Source organism: Lepidochelys olivacea, assembly GCF_965140295.1.
Source record: "Lepidochelys olivacea isolate rLepOli2 genome assembly, chromosome: 1".
In the NCBI taxonomy this organism is placed as follows: Eukaryota; Metazoa; Chordata; order Testudines; family Cheloniidae; genus Lepidochelys; species Lepidochelys olivacea.
The window spans coordinates 100275508-100301586 of NC_140411.1; the positions used below are offsets into that span (position 1 = coordinate 100275508).

A 26079-nucleotide genomic window follows, 5' to 3' on the forward strand; every position below is an offset into this window, starting at 1 on the left:
ATGATAAAGAAGTGCCTATAAACTGTATTCTAATTTCAAGTATTAGGAAATTGTTATAGGTGGCAGAAAGATATAATGTGAATCTATCAGATGACCTTTGTTGTGACCCAAGAATCAGTTGGGAGTGAGTTGGGCACAGAACCTGCTCAGTCTTACTTAGGTTCCTTAGTTTTGGAATGTTCTGCCAAAGGTTCCTTTTGGCTGTCTTTAATGAATAATGCTTGCTGAAAATCAATAGTATTTCCATATCTTGGACTTTGCCAAAAAGGATCAGTTTGCGAATATGGTATAAAGAATAAAGATAAAATTTTTTTTTAATCAGTCATATCACCCCTGCAGACATCTGGCTTTCCCTTCAGTTTGAGTTGGCCTAGTATATTTGAATAGATTGGCTCTTTATTTTTCTTTATCTTCACTTGATTTTATTGTATGGTTCACAAACGCTAATGGGTAAGTATTTCAAGATGTATTAAATACAATTAATTTTAAAATTAATACGTATGCTGCAACGGAAAAATCATGCTGTAACTAGGAGTAATGCAGATCGTTAGTATAAGAATCTCTGGATTCCCAAGGATTTAGTATTTTCATAGATTTTGCTATAGTCTTTAGAAATTCATGTTTTCAGCTCTTCTCTTGGCAATAAATATTTCTCTACTGTTTGGTCCAGACATTGTTCCTGTTGTGGCTTTGGAGTTGCATGTAGAGATTTGTTAGACTCCACAATGGATTGTGCAGCTGCAGCACTTGGTTTTGGTTTGGACATTTTGTGCCAAAGAGTAGACCAAGGATTGGAATCTGGGAGATCCTGATAAATGCCAGGGTGGTTGCGTTATGGAGAGGAAAGACTCAAGCACTGCAAATCCAAGATGAATAGGGTAGGAGGGAAACAAGGAAAATAGGCTGTAGGGAACAAATCTAAAGGCAAACTATGAAATCAGCAACTGAAAATGATTGTAGAATGGTGAGGGGAGAAGCAAGTCCCAAAGCAAGCCAGAATGTAATTATATGCTTTTAAAATGCGCCACTGTACATAGGTCTGTGGCCCAGATAGCTCCCTGAGTTTCGGGTCTAAAATCAACACATGTTGATAAATAAGGCTGCGTTTTAGTCACAAGTATTTTAGTAAAAGTCACGGACAGGTCATGGGCAGTAAACAAAAATTTATGGGCAGCCTGGCTCCTTCTGTGGGGGGGAAGGAGAGAAGAGAGGAGGGAGTGGGGGCTGGTGCTGCAGGGGAGTTGGCAGGGCCATAGGCTCCCTACCTGGCTTCTCCCCCCGCCCCCCCCACTCAGCTGCTTGGCGGAGGCGTGTTCAGGTAGCTCTGCATGCTGCCTCCGCCTGCAGGCACTTCCCCTGCAGCTCCCATTGGCTGCAGTTGCCAGCCAATGGGAGCTGCCAAGCCAGCGCTTTGGGCGGAGGCAACCCCCAGAGCTGCCTGCTCACGCCTCCACCTAGCAGCTGAGCGAAAGGGATGTCACCGTTTTTGGGGAGCCCCCCAGGTATGCCTTGTCCAGAGACTGCCTCACCCTGTCTGGTGCCCCAACCACCTCCCACACCAAAACTCTGCGGTGGGGGCCCGAGACTGCCCCAGCAGCAGCTGGTGCACCTGGAACAGGGGCTGCCTGAGCTGTCCCTGAGCCAGGCGCACCAGCTGCTGCAAAAGTCACAAAGTCATGGAATCCATGACCTATGTGGCAAACTTGCAGCCTTATTCATAAATGTAGTTCTGTCTTGGGGAGTCTGCGGCAGTAGATTGAAACAGTTGCACCATGAGAGAGCTGAACCTCTGCATGCACTTCACATTAGGATGTGAAATTAACATTCCACTGAATGCTTTTAAAGAAGAAGCCATGACTACTGGGTATAACTTGATTTGAGGTGGACTTTACTGAAGAGATTTTCAAAGTGAGATAATCTTTTCTAGGTTTAGTGAATATATGCAAACAGTGCTGTTCATCCACTCTGTTAAATTAACTCCTATAAATGGTGAAAATATGGATCTCCCCAAAGAAAGTTAACTTTTTAATGTTCATTGCCAAACACTAAACCCTTTCCTGAATTTAAGATTTGCCTGTTGTCTAAAAATGCATTCATTCTCCTATGGGATAACTACTTGTAAGAACCAATGTGTCCAAAAAATTCCATTTTTATTGGTGACTGTTAGAATAAAATAGGAGAAATACACTGTGACTCTGGGAAAAGTATTGGTAGGAAAGGTTAATGTCCAGACTAAAGGCCACACACAGCTGACACTTCATGACTATTGGGTATGTCCATTAGGGATATTGATCAGAAATGAGACATAAGAGATTAAAAAGCGTCACCTCCTCTTAAATATTTGTGACCCAAATATGAACATGTGACATTTAGTATCTTCAAATATTTGAAGGTGTTAGCTAGAAAGCTATATTTAGATCTTTATTACTATTTATACACAACTGATTGGGAGCAATATTTCTTGACTGAAGAACTGATATATTTAGAGTGGGCACAAAGCTTTAATTTAAACTGTGTAATAATGTAACAGGAACCACTAACAAACAGCAGGCTAGTCCTCGTAGTGCTAAAGGGGTTGTCCATTTAGTTTCTAAGGATTTTAAATATTTTAATCTTGTATCCATTATCCATGGATTTCACTAGCTGCTGTGTTATAATAGGGACTGATTCCAGAAGCAAGTATGGGCACTTCTGAGAAGCAAATATGGGCACTTCTGAGGGAGTTGTAGAAGTTTAGATATTCTAATTTAATTGCTTAAGGCGCTGTTTTTCTCTAAAACCATAGATATAAATTACCCTAGTCATAAAATTAAGACTATTTTGTTCTCAGAACTCAAATGTTACTGGGAAATCTGAAGCCCAAAAAATTAACATCACACTTTTCAGATAGCCACTGTGCTCTGAAATACATATTGGGCTAGATCCTCCACTCAGTCAGAACTCTGTTCAGACACAGTGGGTGGAGGTAAGGAATCCGTTGCAACTCCCTAATTCAGTACTGCCTGGCCCTGATGTAAGTTAAAGATAGTCCTCAAACTCTGCATTTACACTAGTGGAAGGTTTGGCATAGCAGGTTTCCACTCCAATACATGCCTCTTTAGCCTTTATTATGAATTGATAGTTCTGTGGTAAATTAGTTAGTCCAACTTCCGTTGCTACAGTTTAAAGATAAATAGGGTAGAGATTTGGAGGCTCTAGGAACACATGAAGATTGAAGACAGTAAGCGCAAACAGTTACAAATGTTGTTGTCACATACCCATTTATTCATCCTGAGAGAGTCCATGCACTGGCCAATGCCATATCCAGATTCAGTACCCAAAGACTTCATAGAGTTGGGTGGGATCTCAATGGGTGGTCATTGAGAGAGAGGTGGTTCCTGGCGTGGTCCTACCAATGAGGTCTTCCATGGGTATTCCTCCCGTTGGCGTCTTCCCACTTTTACACAACCAGGAAACCTCTTACATTGTTCTGACCACCACCTAATACCTGATGAATATGCTTTTTTCCTTATCTGTACTTTCCCACCCCATGAATATTGGGATGGCCTGTTTTTCATAGTTTTAGTTTTCCCCTTATTCTTACTGGCATCTATGCACATCTGTCCATAGTAACCTGCAGTCAGAGCATGACATTCCATGGTGTTACAATCAGGTATCTCGTGGTCTTGGGCAGTTGTTTTCCATTGCCGTCTATTTCTGTCACATCACCTGTTAGTACATCTTTTACAGGAATATTGTAACCTTACTGGCGTAGTGTTATTCCTAGGTCACCCATTCACATCAAGCATACTTAGCCATAGGCTTAAGCTATGTAGGCCTTGCATCCCAGCTGTGCATTACTTATACCTCATACACAATCATCGTTCCTAAATACTTGTCCGTCTTGTACTTAAATCTGTTTTACGTACATTGATTATATATGAAATAGCATATGAGTGGACCGTAACACTAAGTACAATGATAAATGGATGATAAAATTAACTAATTGGCTACACCTTTGTGCCTCCTCCATGCTTCCTCTGCTGGGACGGGAAATAAGCATGGGCACATGGTGCAGAAGACAATTATGTTGGCTTCATTTGTGCTAGTGAAGTTCTTTTGATTGTCCCCATAGCTTCTGCTTCCAGTGTGCATACACTCCATACATGTGAACTCAGATTCTTTTTGGCTAGCAGATTGTCTGGGGCTGTGCTAGGACCCCCTTTTGAGCCCTGAGCAGCCTTACCTTTTTACTTCCTGTCTGTGAATGCCACATCTTTAGTGCAAATGATCATAAGAGCGGCCATAGTGGGTCAGACCAAAGGTCCATCTAGCCCAGGATCCTGTCTTCCAACAGTGACCAAGTGAGGTGCCCCAGAGGGAATGAACAGAACAGGTAATCATCAAGTGATCCATTCCCTGTCACCCATTTCCATCTTCTGGCAGAGGCTAGGGACACTATCCCTGACCATCCTGACTAATAGCCGTTGGATCTATCCTCCATGAACTTAACTAGTTCTTTTTTGAGCCCTTTTATAGACTTGGCCTGCACAACATTCTCTGGCAAAGAGTTCCACTGACTGCATTGAGTGGAAAAAATACTTCCTTTTGTTTGTTTTAAACCTGCTGCTTATTAATTTCATTTGGTGACCCTTAGTTTTTGTATTATGAGGAGTAAATAATTTACTTTCTCCACCCCAGTCATGATTTTATAGACCTCTATCCTATCCCCCCTTAGTAGTCTTTTTCCGAACTGAAAAGTCCCAGTCTTATTAATCTCTCCTCATATGGAAGCTGTTCCATACCCCTAATCATTTTTGTTGCACTTTTCTGAACCTTTTCCAATTCCAATACATCAGTTTTGAGATGGGGCGGCCACACCTGCATGCAGTATTCAAGATATGGGCGTACCATGGATTTATAGAAAGGCAATTTGATATTTTCTGTCATCTTATCTATCCTTAATGATTCCCAACATTCTGTTTGCTTTTTTGACTGCTACTGCACATTGAGTGGCTGTTTTCAGAGACCTATCCACAATGGCTCCAAGATCTTTCTTGAGTGGTAACAGCTAATTTAGAATCATTTTATATGTATATTTGGGATTGTTTTCCTATGTGCATTACTTTTTATTTATCAATATTTAAATTCATCTGCCATTTTGTTGCCCAGGGACTCAGTTTTCAGAGATCCTTTTGTAGCTCTTCTCAGTCTGCCTGGGACTTAACTATCTTGAGTAGTTTTGTATCATCTGCAAATGTTGCCACTTCACTGTTTACCCCTTTTTCCAGATCATTTATGAATGTTGCAATGGACTGGTCTCAGTATAGACCCTGGGGGACACCATTATTTACCTCTCTCCATTCTGAAAACTGACCATTTATTCCTACCCTTTGTTTACTATCTTTTAACCAGTTACCAATCCGTGAGAGGACCTTCCCTCTTATCCCATGTCACTTACAAATAACATTCTCTCATAGGATATAGGAAATTCAGGGCCTTATGGCTGATCTACCTTATACAGTGTTCCATAAAGATAAGGTAACTCTTTGGAAGGAACTTGGAGTGCAGCCTAAGATTTTCCAGTTTTCACTTAACTGGAAAGTGAATCAACTGATTTTTTTCTTTCCCAAGACTCGCTTTGGGGGGAAGCTAAATTGGACAGTATTAAGGGTCAAGCTTTTTACACCCAAAGATTGTTTATGTAAGTATCTAACTGTTTTAGAATGTGGTAGCTAAGTTAAATCCACCCAGGCAGGTTAAAGACTTGGTTAAAGATGTTCCATGAGGAATTAGGCAACATCCTTAAGAAGCATTCCTATTTCAGAAATTTGCGAGATGGCTACAGGGGATCAGTCCATACTTTTGTCTAGCACTGTTCCTTAGTTGATGCTTCTAGATCAGATGTCCTTTTTGGTAGAGCAATGCTACAATTTTTGTTTAAATAGAACTCCCAGACCCACCTCATAATTCTGAGGTAACTGCTTGCTAGTCACTAGAAGAGGAATCCATGTTGAAAATCACTTGGAAGTGACGTTTGATGGTCTTCAATAACTGATTCTTCAAGATGTGTTGTCCAGATGGATTCCACAACTCACCCTATTTACCTGCTGCTACAGTATTCTGTACTACTGGCAATGGAACTGAGGAACTGCTCTGTTTTTGTGCTCTGGTGGGGGGCCGTGCAGGCACAGCCCCAACAGACACTGGTAGCTAAAAAGAATTTGTCATATGCTTGGGGTGCACGTACATCACAAGTGGAATTCATGTGAACGCAGTTACTAAAGATGACTGTTCATTCTTTGACTAATTGTCCCTATGAGTGCTCCAGTTCAGGATGTGCATTTGCCCAGGCGCTTTTATAGGAGATTTTGTCAGCAGCATCCATGGGTCTGCTCCTTCACCCTACATGTTCTTGTGCCCTGAAGGAAGGGTATATAGAGAAGAGTGGACCCACCGCCACTCCCGATTCCTGCTCAACTGCTTGTGGCTCAAGAGGGAGTGTTGGGTGTCCACTTAGCTATGTGGGTAACTTGCTAATTTTTCTTTGTTTGTTCTTTACTTGAGTATTTTCTTTCTCATTTATTAAGAAGAATTTGTGCTTTGGGGTGGTCCCATTTCCCCCCCCCCCCAATTTGGGCCTATCATCCAACATAACTGGTTAGGAAACTCACTCACCATAGCCCTCCATCTGCAGCCTTTCCTAACCAGTTATGCCCAAGACTCTGGGCTTCAAGCATTGTCAGACCTGCCCACAGGTCTTTCTCCTGCAGCAACAGGCATTCTAGCTGCCTCTGCTGTCTTCCAAATGTAAGATCTGCACTGCTTTCAAAGGCAGATTTAAAATGAGAAGGCTGGAGTAAAACTCCTTTATAAAACATTCTTTGAGACCTGCAGGATCTGAGGTGCCCCCCCCATCCTTCCCCGGTACATTAGCTTCAGCTGCTCAGAGCACCTCAGTGACCATGGGGGCTTTTCAGAGTCTTCCAGACAACCAAAAAAAGACCCTATTCTCCAGAATAAAAAACAAAAGGAGGGGAAAATCACCCTTTCAAACCACATCTAAAGATGCCTCACATCCTGGTATGAGTACTTTTTCTTCTATCCCCCTGTAGTATAGAAACCCCAGCACAGGCTCAAAAGAGTTCTCTGAGTACCAAGAAGCCAGCCAGCAAGCAAACAGGAGCATCATCGGTACTGGACTCAGTGCCTGTGAAGCACAAGAACTCCTTTAACACCTAGGTGCCCTAGTCTTCAGTACAGTCTCTGGTACCTCCCACATGCTGACTCCCGAGGAATACTATCCAGATCCATGGTACCATCTAGGTTCCTCTCCCACGAGGATGTTTGATTCTCGGAAGAGTCTGAATCCCTTCTCAGGGGTAACAGGAGGCACCCACTTATGTTTCTGGGTCAACTTACCCTTGCATGACTACTCAATCTCCAGTACTGATGCAGTCTCCAGCCATCCACAGGCTTTCTGAACCATCTCTGAGGGGGTATTGAGAAGGATTTCCCACTGGTATCAATTTACCCGTCAGATCCACTGTTCTGTCTGTGAAATCTTGATGCGGTTATTGGTCCATCACTGGCTCCCAGTACCAACATGACCACTGGTACCGACACCTTGCCCTTCTGGTGGTACTTGCTCTGATTGTGAGGTATCGCTTCAGGGTTCCTCCAACTTCCAGTTCTACCTTTCCTCTTTTGGTGTATGTCCTGAGGAAGATACTCCCAGCAGGAGATACACCTGGCAATGCTGGCAGGAACGATCTTGGAGTACTACCCCCTTTTCCTTAATCTAACCACAGTGGGCCACCTAAGGTGAGCAGTTTTAAAGGATACTCTCATGTAAGAGAGCACATTAGGAACAGCAACCACACCAACACCGGGTCCTATCCCTCAGAGGGATTCTCCAGAGGAGCAGGAGCCAGGTGCAGAAGTGGACAAACACCTCCTTCCCCCAAATCCTCCTCCTCAGTAGACACAATTATCTCCCCTTCCCACGGCCTTCCAATGCAGATGATTTCAGGGCCTTCCAGGAATTTATGAAAAGGATTGCAGAGGCGTTACAAATCCTGCTAAGAGATACAGGAACTTGATCATTTTTTTCAGAACATTCTCCAAGGCAAAATCACCTTGCCCATCAACAGTGATGTCACCAGCCCATGTGGTGTGGTAAACTCCAGCTACCATACCATGCACTTGTAAGAGGGCCAGTGAAAAGATACTATATTCACCCCCAAGGCCTCAAAGTACTTTCTCCCACTGAACCCCCAACTATTTGGTTGTTGATGCTGTTAACAAAAGGAACAGACAACCACTGTCTAGATCAATGCCATCTGACAAGGAGCTGAGAGGGCTAGACCCGTTTAGCTGGAAGAGTTACTCCCCTGCCACTTTGCAATTCAGAGTAGCCGGTTACCAAGCCCCGATGACAAAATATGATTTCCCAAAATATTCTCAGTTCTTGCATTTTATTGAACTTCTGCCACAGGACTAGGAGGAGTAGTTTCAAACCCCCATCACAGAAAGCCAGATCATTGCTAAGGCCTCCCTCAATGCTGCTGATGCAGCTATGTACTGCTATAGTAGTTTTGAGTTTTTGGTTCCAATCCTCCAGCCTACTCCAAAAAGTACAAAACACTGGAGAACCTTCTGGGTCTTAAGCTGTTTAGTAACATTGCAGACAGGTCCTTCCAGTCACAAAAAGACTGGGCATCATTGCAATCCCTCAGCATCTACACACCTGCAGCAACAAGAAAATTCAGTATGCTCGAAAGGCAGCTCCACAGTCTTGCTCAGGCCATTATAGCCCATGAGACTTGTGGAACCTCTCAGAAAGAAGCCAAGATTCTCTAAGAAAGGGCTATCCTCCAGTTACATAAGTCAGTGACTCTCAAAACAGTTGTTTTGACCAGTTGGTCAGGAGTCATAAACGGTCTCCCATTCCAGATCATATGCTATACCCATCCCCCCTCAACACCCTTGTGGTGCTCCTCTCTGATTTCCTGCCTGCCTGAGAGCTTATCACCTCTGACAGATCCTGGAGGTGTTTTCAGTGGGCTGTTCCATTCAGTTCAGCTCCCTCTTTCCCATCCTTCCTCTCCATCCCACTTCAGGTATGCTTCTTATCGGGCTGTCCTAAAACAGCAAATACAATCCCTTCTAATTATGGGACGATCAAACCTGTTCCATTGGACTTCGTCAGAAAAGGAGTACTACTTAGTCCCCAAGAAAAATGGATGCTGGAGACAGGACATTGAAAACCTTCATCCTCTCGCAGTGTTTCAAAATGGTAACTCTCAGCAATAATTCCTTCTCTGGATCTGGGAGATTAATTTGTCTCCCTTGATCTTCAGGATGCTTATTTTCCTATGTGTACATCTCATCGCTGTTCCACTCTTTGGGTCTCCTCGATGGAGAAGAGTCTACATTGAGACACACACAACAAATAGACTTCATAGGGGCCACTCTGGACTACATTACCTCCAGAGCATGCTTTCCCACAGGCAGGTTTGTTACATTGTAAAACAAGGCTGGACTTTGTAACAGAGCCTGCACGCCACAGCAAAAGGCTTGCCTTCCACCCCGGGCCACATAGCAGCATGTACCCTGTTGTAACACGGTTGGCAAGACTACACTCCTATTGTCTTCAAGCCTGGTTGAGAGCAGTTTACACATGGAGTAAACAGTTTATCCAACTGGGTATCAATACCCCAGATGGTCCTCAACTTCTCCCAACAGGTGTGGGGGCAAAAAGTCTGTGTGGGAGTTCCATTCTTGAATTCCCCTCCCACAAAGATAATCCCCAGATGCCTTCCTTCTAGGTTGGGGTACTCACTTTAAAAACTTTACAGCTTGGGGCAAATGGAATCCCTCAAGAGGCCACTCTAGTCACATTTTAGAATTGGGGAGTCCGTTAGGCTTGCCATTGCTTTACTCTCCATATCAGGAGCCACTCAGTGCTGAATAACAATGTATTACATAAATCATTGAGGAGCAGGATCTTGGTCTGTGCACAGAATCCATAAAATAATGGAACTGGTGTATATCTGAGCATACCGAGATCAGTGGCTCATCTGCCGGGGCTATAGAACACCATAGCAGACACCCTCAGCAAGGTTTTCTGCCGTGACCATGCATGAGTGGGAGTTCAATGTTCCAGTATTCTGGAAGATTTATTACCTGGGGTCTTCCAGAGATTTCTTTGATGCCATCAACATGAAGGCCTGATTATCTTGCTTGAGAGGAGGACACAGACACAGCTTGCTGGAAGATGAGGCCAAGAGATAACAAGAACATGTACTCTTCTGTATTTGTCTCCTGACACCATTACTTCCTCAAAATCCTGAACAGGTTGAAACAGGAGAGATCAAGGACCATCTTCATAATGCCGTTGTGGCGGCCAAAGTAGATATAGTTCAAAGAGCTCTTCCAACTGTCCTTGCCAGGGCCGGCTCTAGGCACCAGCAAAACAAGCAGGTTCTAGGAGTGGCATTCTAGCCCCTAGAAATGTGCCCCAGCTCGCCTCCGCCTGCTCCCCTGAGCACACTGCTGCTGCTCCGCTTCTCCCCCCTTCCCGTCTTGCGCGGCAAGCCTGGGAGGGAGGAGGAGCCGAGCGGCGGCGTGCTCAGGGGAGGCGGCGGTGGTGGAGCAGAGGTGAGCTGGGGCGGGGAGTGTTTCCTCTACCCGCCATTCCTTCCTGCCCTTCCCCCCCCCCCACCCTCGCTCACCTCTGCTCTGCCTGCTCCCCTGAATGCGCTGCCTCTCCCTCGCCTGGGAGGGAGGGGAGAGAAGCGGAGCAGCGAAATGTTCAGGGGAGCAGGCGGAGCAGAGGTAAGCTAGGGCAGGCAGTTGCAGGGTGGGAGCCGCAGGAAGCAATGGGGGGGGCAGGGATTTTGGGAGGGGGCGGAGTTGGGGGTGGGGACCACAAAAAAAGCGGGGGGTGGCCAAAAATTTTTTGCTTCGGGCATCAAAAATCCTAGAGCCAGCCCTGGTCCTTGCAACTACATCTCCGCCTTCCTTTGATAGCAGACCTCACCCAGGTGTCAGGATACACTGTCCATCCCAACTTCTTGTCACTTCATTTTAGGGCGTCACTGCTAATAGCTCTCGGGACCTCTAGCATAGACCAGAACTACTCTCCAAACAGCAATGTGCAATAGTAGAAAAAGCAACTGTTTTCATTGTAATGGAAGAGTGGAAATGTGTCCAGATCTGGTGCAGTCTCTGAGCTGTACCTGCTGTCAAGTCTTCCCTTTCCAACATTCTTGGTTACCTGCTAAACTTGAAAACCACAGGGTTATCACTGAGCTCAGTTAAGGTTTACCTGGCTGTCATTGCAGCCTTCTTTCCCTCCTTCCCTCTCCCTCCCCAATTGAAGAGTATTCATTCTTCACTCACCTGACCACTGCAAGGTTCGTTTAAGCCTGTTTATCCTTTTTCCTACCTCAAGGAACCTACTCCTCTATGGGACCTCAACTTAGTTTTCAATGCACTGAGGAAAAACACCATTAGAACCTATGGGGGGCTCTCCCCTCCATTTATCTTTCAAGACCTCTTCCCTATAGCCATCCCCTTGTCTAGTAGAGCTGTGGGCCCTTATGGCTGACCCACTGTACATGGTATTTATCATGACATGGTGACATTACATTCCTACCTTCATTTCCTGCCTAAGGTAATCTTCAGAGTTCCACGTTAATCAGGACACTCATCTATCAGTCTTGTCCCACCTCTCACTCTTCAAGAGAAGAAGCTAGTCTCCAAATACTAGACATAAGAGTTCCAGCTTTTTACCTTGACAGGATTAATCCCTTCAGGACTTCTCCTAGACTTTTTATCACTGTCACAGAACGAATCAAAGAGGACCCAATCTCCTCCCAAAGGCTGTTTAAGTCGGTATTTGGGATGTTTATTAACCAGTTACAATGCCTCAGAGATATGTCATTGTCCTAGTGATTGCTTATTCCACCGGTGTCCAGTCTACCTCTGTCGCCTTACTGAAGAAGGTGTTCATCTTGGATATTTGCAAAACTGCAACCTGGTCATCAATGCATATGTTTTTCCAGCCCTATGCTGTTACGCATGCTTCCAGAGCCGGCATAACTTTTGGTGATTGTTCTATGTTCCGTATTGAATCCACTTCCTGAGCAGCCACCTCCATAATTGATGTACTGCTCGAGAATCTTCTGCAGTGGCGCACCACAGAGATAACTGATCAAGGGACAGGTTTACTTAGGTTGTAATTACAGTAATTGGACTTCTTAGGTGGAGCATCCACAGGGACAAACTACTACCTGCCCTCCTTGCTCTCTGCTTCAGTCGTTCTTTTGGACTTTGTAGTTGAGAAGGAACTAGAGCTGCAGTTTGCCTGCTTTTCCCTATATACCATAACATTGGCGCATGAGGATGTGTAGTACACAAGTGCAGACCCTCAGGCACTGCTGATAACATCTCCACCAAGCATGCATGGGCGCATGTACATCCTGAAATGGAGCCTCCATAGGGACAAAACATTTTGAACGCCAATTACTGTACAAAGTAACCACCTTCTCTAGCCTCTTCAGGTGAGTTTATTTTTGCTTGTGCCATCTGAGTGGTGTAAAGTGGATTTAGCAGACAGTATAATTTGGCCCTTCTGAACTTTTTTTATTGCTTATTTTAGGAAGTGCATGTATGTAACACATGCATATGAATACACATAACAAATACATATATTCTCTTCAGTGTGTATTCTGAGTCATCAGGTATTTAATCTAGTTCAGTGGTTCTCAAACTTGAGCAACCTGAGGACCCCCATTTTGATTTAAAATTTTTCGGGGACCTCCAAGCCCCCTGCTCAGCCCCAGGCCACACCCCCATTCCATCCCTTCCACCAAGGCCCTACCCCCACCACAGTTCTTCCCGGCTCTGCTCTACCCCTGCCCCTCCTCTTCCCTGCCACTTTCCACCCCTCCCCTGAGCGTTCCCCATACCAGTGCCTTCTCCATGTTTGGAACAGCTGTTCAGTGGCGTGCAGGAGGCGCTGGGAGGGTGGGGGCATAGTTAATCAGCTGGGCCTGCGGACCTATTGGAGTACCCTCGAGGACCCCCATTTGAGAAACGCCTATCTAGTCAAATTTTGCCATTTGTGTACTTTTACTAAGCTATTTTGAGACTGAATTTAAAACTATGCATATAGCTAAAAAATGTCTACCCATTACAAGTAACATTACCACAACTGAAGGGCTATACACACTGTTTTATTACAGTTCAGGTTAATTTTTTGTGTTTGGCAGCTGTCAGTTTCATTGCTTCCCTTGAATAGTCAATCAACTTTGCGTACCTTTTACATAGTCAGTATATTTTTGTTATGCCTTTCACACAGCAAGAAGGCGGTTGGGGCGGGAATCGTCTTTACATTTTAAAGATTGGAAAACCACAAAAGAAGCAGGGAGACTTAAACAGAAGAATTATTTTAAACTACATCTGACTCATTTTTATAAACTACCCATATTTGAAGTTGTGTGTCTGCAAGCGGTTTAGTGCCCTATTGGGAAACACTATTGTTGCTCAAGTGCAAGCATTTAATTTGGCTATACATGAGGCTTTTTCCTAATTTTGCACTGTTACAGAGGCGCTTCCATTGCTGGTGAGAGTTATTCAGTCACCAGATGCCAAAGCCAAAGAGAACGTCAATGCAACAGAGAACTGTATTTCAGCAGTAGGGAAGATTATGAAGTTCAAACCTGATTGTGTAAATGTTGAGGAAATCCTGCCACACTGGTTATCATGGCTTCCACTACACGAAGACAAAGAAGAAGCTGTTCATACTTTCAATTACCTGTGTGACCTAATTGAGAGGTAAGGTAAAAATGTACTTTGATATAATGCATAAAATAAGCATACTTGTAGTCTGCTTATTTTTCTTATACACAGTCTCCAATAATGGGACCTATACTCGTTTTTATTTCTCTAGTATACGCATTATCTTGAACATGAAAATTAACGTCTTTCATATTCCATTAGTAAGGCTAAGATTTTTGTCATATATTTTTAGTAAAAGTCACAGGTCACGGGCAATAAAGAAAAATTCATGGAAGCCAAATGACCTGTCCCTGACTTTTTCAAAAATTTCCATGATAAAATGGGAAGGGGCTGGGAAGCTGTGGGATGACTGGGAGCTCTGGGGGCCCTCACCGCCCATAGGGACTCAGAGCTCTAGGGTCCCCCTGCCCATGGCAGTTTGGCGCTTGAGGGGCCCTGCTGCTTCAGGCGACAGGGGTACCTCACACCTCCCTGCCACTGTGGGAGACGGTGGGACCCTGCAGCTGCTGGGCCTGAAGTCACGGAGGTCTTTGGAAGTCATGGATGCTGTGAATTCCGGGATCTCCGTGACAAAATCATAGCCTTATTCATTAGTAACAAATTTAATTCTAGTTTTCAATAGTGTCTAGTTAAATGTTTTCGTATCTTGCATCCAATTGCTGTGCTGATATAGTATCAGCATGAGACCTTAAGGAAAATTCCAGCAGTTCTTTGACACCGTTCCTATGATCACTTACCAGTATTGCAACATAAATAGACATTTTAACTACCAGCAACATGCAAAACAGATGGCCGCTTTTCTTCCGTAATTGGTTTATAAAACATCTTTGTTTGTTGATGTGCTTTGATCTTTCAGGTGTTCATGAAGCAGCTACGTAAGAAGTAAACAGTGAAACAATGCAGATAGTCCAGTTTTAGAGTACAGTGCTGGTGTCTCCCTTAGTTCAGTTCTGAAGTACTGGCAAGTAGCCCAATCAGTGAAGTCCTGCGGTGAATTCTAATACTACCTAAAGAGGTTCTCTCTCCTTCCAGTGTTCTCAATATAGATACCCAGTCTTGGAAGTGCTTATACACTGAATGAAAGCCCAGAATCTTCTGGAAAGTTTTGACCATTGGGTGATATGTAGACTTCTTTTCAAAGATCACTAGGCAGCCCACAGTCTGTGCATTCAGCAGATGACTACTTTACTCTGTCACAAAACTGGGAAAACAGAGACCTTCAACCTCATGCTGATCAGTGTAAGGTTTGCAATCATGACTCATTTACCATCTATCACTGATAAGTCTTGCAACTTCTGATATAGCCAAAAACTTGCTACCTGAATTTTCCACCTTAATCAAAACAAAATGGAATCCTACAAAAAGTGGAAACATGGTCAAATTGCTGAGGAGAACAAAAGAATAGCAGAAGCATGTAGGGACAAAGAAAGGATAAGCATACAATGAGTTACACCTTAAAGGCAATAAAAAGAGATTCTTTAATAAGAGATTCTGGGCTTTCATACAGTGTGCACTTCCAAGACTGGGTATCTATATTGAGAACACTGGAAGGAGGGAGAACCTCTTTAGGTAGTATTAGAATTCACTGCAGTCATCTGGTACATAGGGTGATCTATCGTCCAGACATCTGGTACATTAGGAGCAAGAGAAGAATGAAGAAAAGTGTAGGTCCTTTGCATAGCAGGGAAGGAGAGCTGATGACATCAGGAAGTTTGATGTGTTTAATGCTGTTTTGCTTCATTCTTCACTAAAAAGGTTAATAGTGACCAGTACTCAACACAATTAATATTAACAAGATGGAAGGAACACAAGCCAAAATAGGGAAAGAAGGTGTTAAAGAATATTTAAGAACACAAGAATGGCCATAGTGGGTCAGTCTAATGGCCATCTAGCTTGGTATCCTGTCTTCCAACAGTGGCCAGTGCCAGATGCTTGAGAGGGAGTGAACAGAACAGAGCAACTGTCGTGTGATCCATCCGCTGTTGTCCAGTCTGAGCTTATGGCAGTTGGTGGTTTAGGAATATCTGGAGCATGGGGTTATCATCATCTACCATCTTGGCTAGTAGGCATTGATGGACCTATCCTCCACAAATTTATCTAATTCTTTTTTGAACCCAGGTACACACTTGGCCTTCACAGCCTCCTCTAGTAATGAGTTCAAGTAGTTGACTGTGCATTGTGTGAAGAAGTACTTCCTTATGTTTGTTTTAAATCTGCTGCCTGTTAATTTAATCGGGTAACCCTTGGTTCTTGTGTTATGTGAAGGGGTATAAAACTCTTCCCCTATTCACTTTCTCCCCACCATTCATGATTATATAGACTTCTATCATATCCCCCTTTAGTCATCTCTTTTCCAAGATGAACAGTTCCAGTCTTTTTCATCTCTCCTCAGATGGAAGCTGTTCCATACCCCTAATCATTTTTGTTGCCCTTCTCTGTACTTTTTGTAATTCTAAACTATCGTTTTTGAGATGGGACAACTGGAACTGCACGCAATGTTCAAAGTGTGAATGTACCATAGATCTATATAGCAGCATTGTTTCCTGTCTTATAGTCTCTTTCCTAAGAGTTCCTAAAATTCTTAGCTTTTTTTTGACTGCCACTGCACATTGAACAGATGTTTTTAGAGAACTATCCACTGTGACTCCAAGATCATCTGAGTGTAAATAACTAATTTAGACTCCCTTTTGAACTTAGGATTGTTTTCCAATGTGTATTACTTTGAATTTATCAACATGGAATTTCATCTTCAGTTTTGTTGCTCCATTCACCCAGCTTTAGGCAATCCCTTGGTAGCTTTTTGCAGTCAATTTTGGATTTAATTATCTTAAGGAATTTTGTGTCTTCAAATTTTGCCACCTCACTGTTCACTCCATTTTCCAGGTCACTTATGAATATATTGAACAGTACTGGTCCCTGTACAGATTATTGAGGCCCCTGCTATTTACCTCTTTCCATTGTGAAAAATGACAGTTTATTTCTGCCCTTTGTTTCCTATGTTTTAACTAATTACTGATCCATGAGAGGACCTTACCTCTTATCTCATGACTACTTACTTTATTTAAGAGGCTTTATTGTGGGACCTAGTCAAAGATTTTCAGAAAGTCCAAGTGCACTACATGCACTGGATCACCTTATTGACATTCTGAGAATTCTAATAGATTGGTGAGGCATGACCTCCTTTTACAAAAGCCATGTTGGCTCTTCCCCGATATGTTGTGTTCATCTATGTGCCTGATAATTCTTTCCTTTACTATGGGTTCAGCCAGTTTGCCTGATACTGAAGTCAGGCTTACCAGCCTATAATTGCCAGGATCGCCTCTGGAGTCTTATAAAAATTGGTTACATGATCTATCCTCCAGTCATCTGGTACATAGGGTGACCTTAAGCAGTAGGTTACATACCATAATCAGTAGTTCTGCAATTTCATATCTGATTTCCTTGAGACTCTTGGGTGAATACCATCTGGTCCTGGTGATTTATTACTGTTTAACTTATCAATTTGTTCCAAAACCACCTCTATTGATACCTCAGTCTGGAACAGTTCCTCAAATTTGTCACTTAAAAAGAATGGCTCAGGTGTATCTCCCTTACACTCCTCTGCAGTGAAGAGTGATGCAAAGAATTAATTTAGCATCTCTGCAATGGCAGAGATAAATTAGGTAAGTTCAATATAATCAAGTTGACAGGGGCTGATGAAATGCATTCTAGGGTACTTAAGGAACTAGCTGCAGCAATCTCAGAACTGTTAGCAGTTATCTTTGAGAACTCATGGAGGGTGGGTGAGGTCCCGGAGGACAGTTTAGGTCCCAGAGAATTGGAGACGGGGAAACATATAGTAACTATCATTAAAAAGGGGAGCAAAGAGGACCCACAGAATTACAGACCAGTCAGCCTAACTTAATACCTAGAAAGATACTGAAACAAATATTCAACAATCAGTTTGTAAGCATCTAGGGGATAATAGGGTTATAAGGAATAGCCAACTTGTCAAGAACAAGTCATACTAAACCCACCTAATTCTTTTACGGTGTTAATGGCCTAGAAGCAATGTGTCTCGATGATTGGTCCGTGGACCAGTGCTCGTTCCTGAGCTCTCCCTGGCACAGTTTAGGAAGGCAGTAAGCCGGTCCCTGGTATCAAAAAGGTTGAGAAACACTGGCCTAGGGAATGGGGGCGGCGAAGCAGTAGACATGATGTATTTTGATTTTTAGTAAGGCTTTCGATACAGTCCAGTGTGACACTCTCATAAGCAAACTAGGGAAATGCACTCTGGATGAATTTACTAGATAACTGATTGAAAGACTGCATTCCGAGTATTATCAGTGGTTTGCTATCACACTGCTATGGGGGGAGAGGGGGAGGAGAAGCATATTTAGTGGGGTCCTGCAGGGTCAGTCCTGAGTCCATTACTAGTCAATATTTTCATTAATGATTTGAAGAGAGGGTATATTTGTAGAATTTGCCAATGAGACAAAGCTGGGAGGGATTGCAAGCACTTTGGAAGACAGGATTAGAATTCAAAAGAACATTGACAAATTGAAAAATTTGGTCTGAAATCAACAAGATGAAATTCAATAAAGACAAGGGCAAAGTACTACACTTAAGGAAAAATCAAATACACAACTACAAAATGGGGAATTAACTGGCAAGGTGGTAGTACTGCTGAAAAGAATCGGTTATAGTGGATCACAAATTGAATGAGTCAACAATGTGATTCAGTTGCAAAAAAGGCTGATATTTTGGGATCTATTAATAGGTGTGTTCGTAAGCAAGAGGGTGGAGGTAATTGTCCCACTTGACTCAGCACTGATGGAGGCCTCAGCTGGAGTAGAGTGTTGAGTTCTGGGTGTTGCACTTTAGGAAAGATGTGGACAAATTTGAGAGTCCAGAGGAAAGCAACAAAAATGATGAAAAGACCTATAAGGAAAAGTTTTGTTTTTTAAAAATGGCTGGATATGTTTAGTATTGAGAAAAGAAGATTGAGGGGGGCCCTGAGAACAGTCTTTAAATATGCTAAGGGCTGTTATAAAGAGGATAATGATCAATTGTTTTCCATGTCCACTGAAGGTAGGACAAGATGTTATGGGCTTAATCTGCAGCAATGGAAATTTAGGTTAGAGATTAGGAAAAACTTTCTAACTATAAAGGGCAGTTAAGAACTGGAAAAGGCTTCTAAGGGAGGTTGTGGTGCCCCCGTCATTGGAGGTTTTTAAGAACATGTTGGACATGCAAGGGATGGCCTAGGTGGTTATTTGGTCCTGCCTAAGTGTAGGGGGCTTGTTCTTCTGCAGTGCAGGGGGCTGGACTCGAGGTCCCTTCCAGCCCTATGATTATATCTTTCATTCTTGGTTTACAATCATAGAGCAGATTGTGATAACTCATGGAGTACCTACAAGCGTCAAATCTCATGATGCTTAGTATAAACCAGGGTTTGAAACCGAAATGGTACTGGTGGCATTGTTAGATATCCTGGTGATGGATAATTGTATGCCTGCGCTGATACTGTTAGACCTGTCAGCTGTCTTCATTACCATTTGGGTCTGTTTTATTCTCCCTTTAATCTTCTCAACGCCTTTGATTAACAAGCACTAACCCTTTTCATATTTCAAAGTCCTTGTATTGTGGCATTCCTCACTCTAGGTCAAGGGAGGCTGGCTGGCTCTCCCTTTGGAGCTAATCAGTACCACTTTCCATCAGCTCTGGGAGGGAGTGAGTAAATCAGTTTAAAATATACGAAGCTTTCCCTACCACAGTGCTCCAGTCCCTGCTGTATGGACTTTCCCAGCATAACCGTATTAAACTTCCAACAGTGTGGGCTGGCCTGCTCTGCTGAAGCCTATCTAAGGCACATAACTTTTCTGATAAAGCACAGCCCAGCTTTATAAATAAGGAATGTTCAAATTAGCCAGATCTTAAAATGACAAAAATGGAATTTTCTTCTAGAACAGGATGCACTTAATGATGCTGAATAACCTCAGGTATGAATGTGCAGTTCTAAAAATCAGAAATGTCTTGAAAAGCAGTTAACTTACATACACAATCTATGTTTATCTTTTTTAATTAGAATGCTAACACTGACATATTTGTAACATGTATACTTTTTTGATCTCCATCAGTAACAACCCAATTGTCCTTGGTCACAACAATGCTAATCTTCCCAGAATATTCAGTATAATTGCGGATGGTGAAATTCATGAAGCAATTAAACACGAAGATCCATGTACTAAACGGTTGGCTAATGTTGTTCGTCAAGTGCAGGTGAATGTGAATTTATTTTATTGTAAAGGGAATCATTCTAGTTTGCTCTGAGATTTAGGAATTGTAAAACTAATGTTCAGAACCTATTCTCTAATAAACATGATGCTGCAACCAGTGTTCACTCTAAGAAGAAATATTCCAAATTGATTCCTAATAGATTCAGTGCAACAATCCAGATTAATCATGATAACGCTATGTAAGGTACTTGAACCAGAGGGTGTGTATGTTTTTGACTCATGTAATTTTTGAAGTATTCATAAAAAAAATAAATACTTGGAACAATTAAATGGTTTACCTTTTACCTAACTCCCTTTAGTTTCCTTTACCTTTTCTCAGGTGATTTGAACTACGCTTTTTAATTTCTAAACGTTTATTTTGCATGAAATCCAAAAGTTTATTAAAATGACCCAGAAACTGGGCAGCTACAGGGCAAGGATACACAGGCTTATTCAAGAAGAACCTCGTGAATTCTATGTTGGAAGAGACTGAGTAGAGTGAAGTGTCAGCTCCATAGCTGTATGCTACCTTTACTATACAATGTCATTGATGCATTTTGGGTTTCAATGGAAACTGCTTGTGTAAGGGCATTTAAAAAAAAAAAGAGTAAGCAAAACCTACACATTTAGTTCTATAAGATGGGGCAAGAGAAGGAGGGCAGTACTGAAATGTATTTATTTTTAGGTTTTTTTAGATAATAGAAGCACCTACTTCAACCTCTGGTTGACCTGTACAAAATATAAAATTCAAAATAAAATCACATTAAATTACTTAAGTCTCTGCCATTACCCCCAGCCACAAATCTTAATTATCCTATGTCAATAGCCTTGTCCAGCCCATCCTCAGATGGCAAAGATGAACTTTTTATGATGATACAACTGACTGATGAAGCAAGGCTTTGAATGGAGGGCGGTTCTTCCACGTTCAGAACTATGGGGAAATAAAGTGGCCGTACTTGATCAAGAAATTGCATCTCTAAGTAAAAAGAAAAGGAGGACTTGTGGCACCTTAGAGACTAACCAATTTATTTGAGCATAAGTTTTCGTGAGCTACAGCTCACTTCAATGCATCCGATGAAGTGAGCTGTAGCTCACGAAAGCTTATGTTCAAATAAATTGGTTAGTCTCTAAGGTGCCACAAGTCCTCCTTTTCTCTTTGCGAATACAGACTAACACGGCTGCTACTCTGAAACATCTCTAAGTAAACTTGCATAGTTGCTAACTACCCCACTGTGGAAGCTGGTGGAGGAGCAATGAACAGAGGTTACTCCTAGGGGAATTCTGCATTTAAAAAAATAAAAATTCTGTGCACAATATTTTAAAATTTTGCAGATTTTATTTGTCAAAATAACACTATATAATCATGCCACTTTCAATTATTTTGGTAATTTATTTCAAAATACCTGTCAGGAAGTATTCCTGTAACAATGCCTCATAGGAGCAGAGTTAAAGAAACCCCTGTGGCAACCCAGTTCCTGCTTCTCTGCCCCTTCCCTCCCACCCCACACCCAAGCCCAGCTCCGAGGCTAGACACCCACACCCCCTTGCCCTCCAGAGCCCAGCTACCAGGCCACACACCCACACCCCTTTCCCCTCCAGAGCCCAGCTGTGGGGACAGACACCCTCATCTCCCAGAGTCCAGCCACAGGGCCAGATATTCACACTCCTCCAGAGCCCAGTCACAGGGACCCCCTGCCCTAGATACCCCACAGCCCATCTCTCCCTCAAGAGCCTAGCTGCAGGGCCAGGTACCTGCACCCCTCCCCACACAGAGCCCAGTCACTCCCCCCTACACACACACACAGGGAGAAACAGCCTGATGCTGGGTCTTGGGCTTGTATGGAGTTTCCTGCACACTGCCTCCTTCCTTCAGGGCATGCCAGAAACTGCAGCTGCTGGGAATTCTTCAGCTCTGTTCCCCTTCCCCCAGCAGTGTATTCGATTTGCGAGCTGGGCTCTGCGGGTCCAGAGGCCCCTACTGGCAGCCAGCAGCTCTGCAACACCAATTCTGTGAGGGGGGCGGGGAAAGGGAAATTGTGCATTGTGCAGTGGCGTAGAATTCTCCCAGGAGTAAGGACGCGTAGGCTGCTTGAGGCAATGATATCTGATTGAGAAGGCAAGTTTTTAATTTTAAAATTGCCACTTTATTTCGGAGTACTGCAGAACTTAAAGAAAAGGAGTACTTGTGGCACCTTAGAGACTAACAGAGACTAAGCTCAAATAAATTGGTTAGTCTCTAAGATGCCACAAGTACTCCTTTTCTTTTTGCGAATACAGACCAACACGTCTGCTACTCTGAAACCTGCAGAACTTAAATGTCAGAATCTCATTACCTATGGAAAAAAAATAAAGGCCCTTATTTAAGTGTTAGATTGTCTTTAGAACATTGAATCTCACAGTACACCATGTCTTTACGTTTCTGTGATTGGACCTAATGGATCCTTTTTTAAATATGGTGTGAAAAGACTAAATTAAGATCTTCAATGTAGAACTGATGTTTAAAATATATCAAATGTAAATCTGCTAACTTTGACAGCTTGTTTAAACACATTAAATGAGATTTTAAATATCAAGTGTCACTGTAGAGATTTAAATTGGTTATCTGCGATAAATTTCAACTTGGCCTCCTTTGTCATACTGAGACAAGTTTAGCCCCTGCTCCCAAACCTGTGTTGATCACTGTGCTGAATACATACTTCCCATTTATTTGAATGCCTTTATTCTGAAGGATTGTATTACCTTGAAAATATATTTGGTACCATTAAAATAAATCACCTTTGTGGTGACAAGCAAAATAGTGTGCTACACAACAGGGTGGAGATGAAAAATTATGGCTAACGATACCGCTGGTCTTCTGAAAGTACCATGTGATTTATCTATGTTAAGGCAGAGCAAATAACCTGTTTATAGCCTTATTGAAAAGAGTACAAATTGTCATGCTACTTACCTTTAGAAGAATGAAGGGCTGCATCTTGCCTGCTGTGATTTGTACTTTTTTAATTCTAGGGAGTTGCTAGGAATTTCAAACCAATTACTTAAGCCTTGTCTACACACAGACGTGCACCAGTGTAACTAAATCATTTTTTAAAAAGCTTTCGTTAAGCTGATACAGGTTTGAGTGTTGGCAAGGACTTTGTCTGTTCTCTTTGGCATAACCTACAGCAGGGATGGGCAGTTGAGGGGTCACATCCAGCCTGCAAGATCATTTCATTTGGCCTACCACAGTCTAGCTTGGGGCAGGAAGGGGGGTGGGACGGGACGATGCACATGTCCTCTCATGCTGCAGCGAGAGCCAGTTGGGCCAAGTGGGGAGCCGGGGCCAGCACAGCGAGACAGGAGTAGTCATGGCAGGGTGAGTGCAGGCCAGGCTCCCTCCCAAACTTCCTCTAGGACCTCCCACTACCCCTTGCGGTAGAGACTCTACATTCCCCCCCACCCAATGTCACTATTCCATGGGCAGGGTCTGACCTTCTTCCCCCCTCCCCCCCTACTTGCAAAATGGTTTTTGTGGCCCCTCTACTATTTACCTGTAAGTTGTCCATCACTCTCCTACAGTATATATGCTCAATGGATGTTGACTTTGAAAGACCTAATGAAAATAAATGGTTGACATATTTCTAAGTCTATATTCAGTGAAGACACCTTTATTTTTCATTTGTTTTCCAGACCTCTGGAGGACTATGGACAGAATGCATATCACAGCTCAATGCAGACCAACAGGCAGCTATACAGGAGCTCCTGAACTCTGCTTGAAGGGCCTTAATTATCTGCAAGAAAACTAACTCCAAATAAACATTTACCCTATTGTTTAGGTTTCTTTGTTTTTGTTTTTGAGCAAAAAAGAACTGTAGAGCGTGCAGGCCATTCTTTTGCAATCTACAGGCAGTGGCAACACGAAGAAGCACTCTTTCAGAGTGGTGTTTAAATCCATTTCTATCCCACAACACTGAAGAAGCTCCCTGTAAACCCTACAAAAGCACTGAAGAGTATTTTTCTAATGGTATAAGCCACCCGTATGATGGTGAAAAGGAGACAAGTTGAATTTTCTCATTAGATATAATGAATTAAACAGCTTTAAGACCAGTTATTCAGCGGTAATGTACATTATAGCAGATAACATTTCTATACATCTAGTATTAATTGTATTAACTGGAGTGAGTTTCTTTTAGGGTAGAAAGTGCCCTTCTACCCAGCAAACCACTAGATCAAAAGATGAAAAATTGAAGACGAATATAAAGCATGAAGACCTCATTGATGTCACACAAAAAAGGCTTGTTTAAGTGACTCAATGAGAAAAGCTGTTCAGCTTCCAGCCCTTGAATGTGAAGTGTCTTTGGCATGTCTGGCAGTATCTCATTCACTCCTCAATAAATGACATTCAAATACAATAAGACGCTTGTGTAAAAGTTCAGTGCTGTGTGATTCTTATTCAATTTCCTCCTATGAGAAGATACAAGAATAAATGTTACGAGTCATAATTTTAAGATATTTGAAATTTTCTGTACAATATGTCTAACTCACACTTCATGCTTTTTTGTTTCTTGGATTTTAACCATTCAACTTTTTTCTGATTCAAAGAACTACATACTGTGTAGAATTCAAATTTAGTGACATGAGCCTTGGGTACAGTGAGTTTACATACCTTTACCATAAACTGTTTCATTTTCAGATCCAATTGCATATTTGTAATTTATGAAAAGTTGGCTAATGTTCCAGTTGCGGATGTACAATGGGTCTGTGTTAGCCAAGCAAACTTTCAGTCGTATTAAATTAAATACATGCAGTTACATTTGTGGAGATATGATTGGTAGCCTATCCTGAAAGGAGAAAATTTGTGTATAAATGTTTTATTGCTTCATCTCATCCTAGCAATACATGGGTTACTGTTTAAGATATATGGTTTTTCTAAAATCTTATTTCTAATTTAAACTTCAGTGTGAACCCTTTGCAGTTTGTACTAACATTTTTGATATAAATATTAAACTTATGCTTAGACCAGAAAGCTAACCTAAGAATTAAAGACTTTTCACTAAGTGATTTGCAGCAGTCTCTTAAAACATACTGTGTAAATGTATTAGAGTGAAATGGAAGAGTACAAGTTTGATGCTTAACGAGAGAGGAAAAAAGCTGCCCTATGTATTATAAATGAGGATACGATTTTGTCACAGATTGAGATTTTTACAGACTTCAGTGACTTTCAGCTTCAGCTCTGGCTAGGGAAGTCAGCCCCCCCATAGTGGCAGGGCTCCGGCTTCTGTGATTTGTTTGTTGCCAGTGTCCTGCCTATGAATTTTAATAAAAATCCTTATGCCAAAATCTTAACCTTAATTATAAAATCAATTTCTATGATGAAAAAGCCATCAAACTGTTTAAAACACAACTATACATCAAAATATAACCTGTTGTACTTGTGTAAGAAAATTCTACCCAAAATCAGTTTTTTAAAGTAGCTTTAGTCTCATGGCAGAGTTTGTCATTTCAATCCTGACTGAGAAGTCGATGATTTTTTGAAAATACAAATGAATAACTATGCTACTGCTAAGAGTGCAGATCTGCCTATAGACAGACAGCATATGTAGTTTGTAAACAGTAATTTTATCAGAACCCTGTTCTATTTTGCTGTTGAGTATATAGTTTGTGGTGATCCCAATTTTCCTCATTAAATTTTTTTCATGTAAGTACAACTCCAGTTATTTTCAAGGAGTTCACATGTCCATTTTCCAATGTGGGGATTTGCACCCATCGATGTGGAAAATATTTCAGTAAATCTGTATGCAGTGTAGTTGTAGCCATGTCAGTCCCAGGATATTAGAAAGGCACGGTAGGTGAGGTAATATCTTTTATTACACCAACTTCTGTTGGTGAAAGAGATGAGCTTTCAAGCCACACTCAGATCTGAATAAGAGCTCAAAAGTCTCTCTCTCTCTCCATGAGAAGTTGATCCAATAAAATCTTACCTCACTCACCTTGTCTCTCCTTGTAAATCTGATTATTTGTCTCAAAAGTACAAATATCTGGCTACAACAATGGTCTC

General features: G+C 42.3%; 1 protein-coding gene across 1 annotated transcript in view; it reads left to right on the forward strand.

The window, feature by feature from the left end:
* The window catches only part of IPO5 (importin 5), a 79236-nt gene extending 54784 nt beyond the window's left edge, over positions 1-24452 (forward strand). The window contains exons 24-26 of the mRNA XM_084642132.1: positions 13596-13824; positions 19908-20049; positions 23712-24452. Coding sequence (XP_084498258.1) covers positions 13596-13824; positions 19908-20049; positions 23712-23798 — 458 coding nt within the window. The 3' untranslated portion in view covers positions 23799-24452. The remainder of the gene's footprint in view (positions 1-13595; positions 13825-19907; positions 20050-23711) is intronic.
* Positions 24453-26079: the final 1627 nt, after the last annotated feature.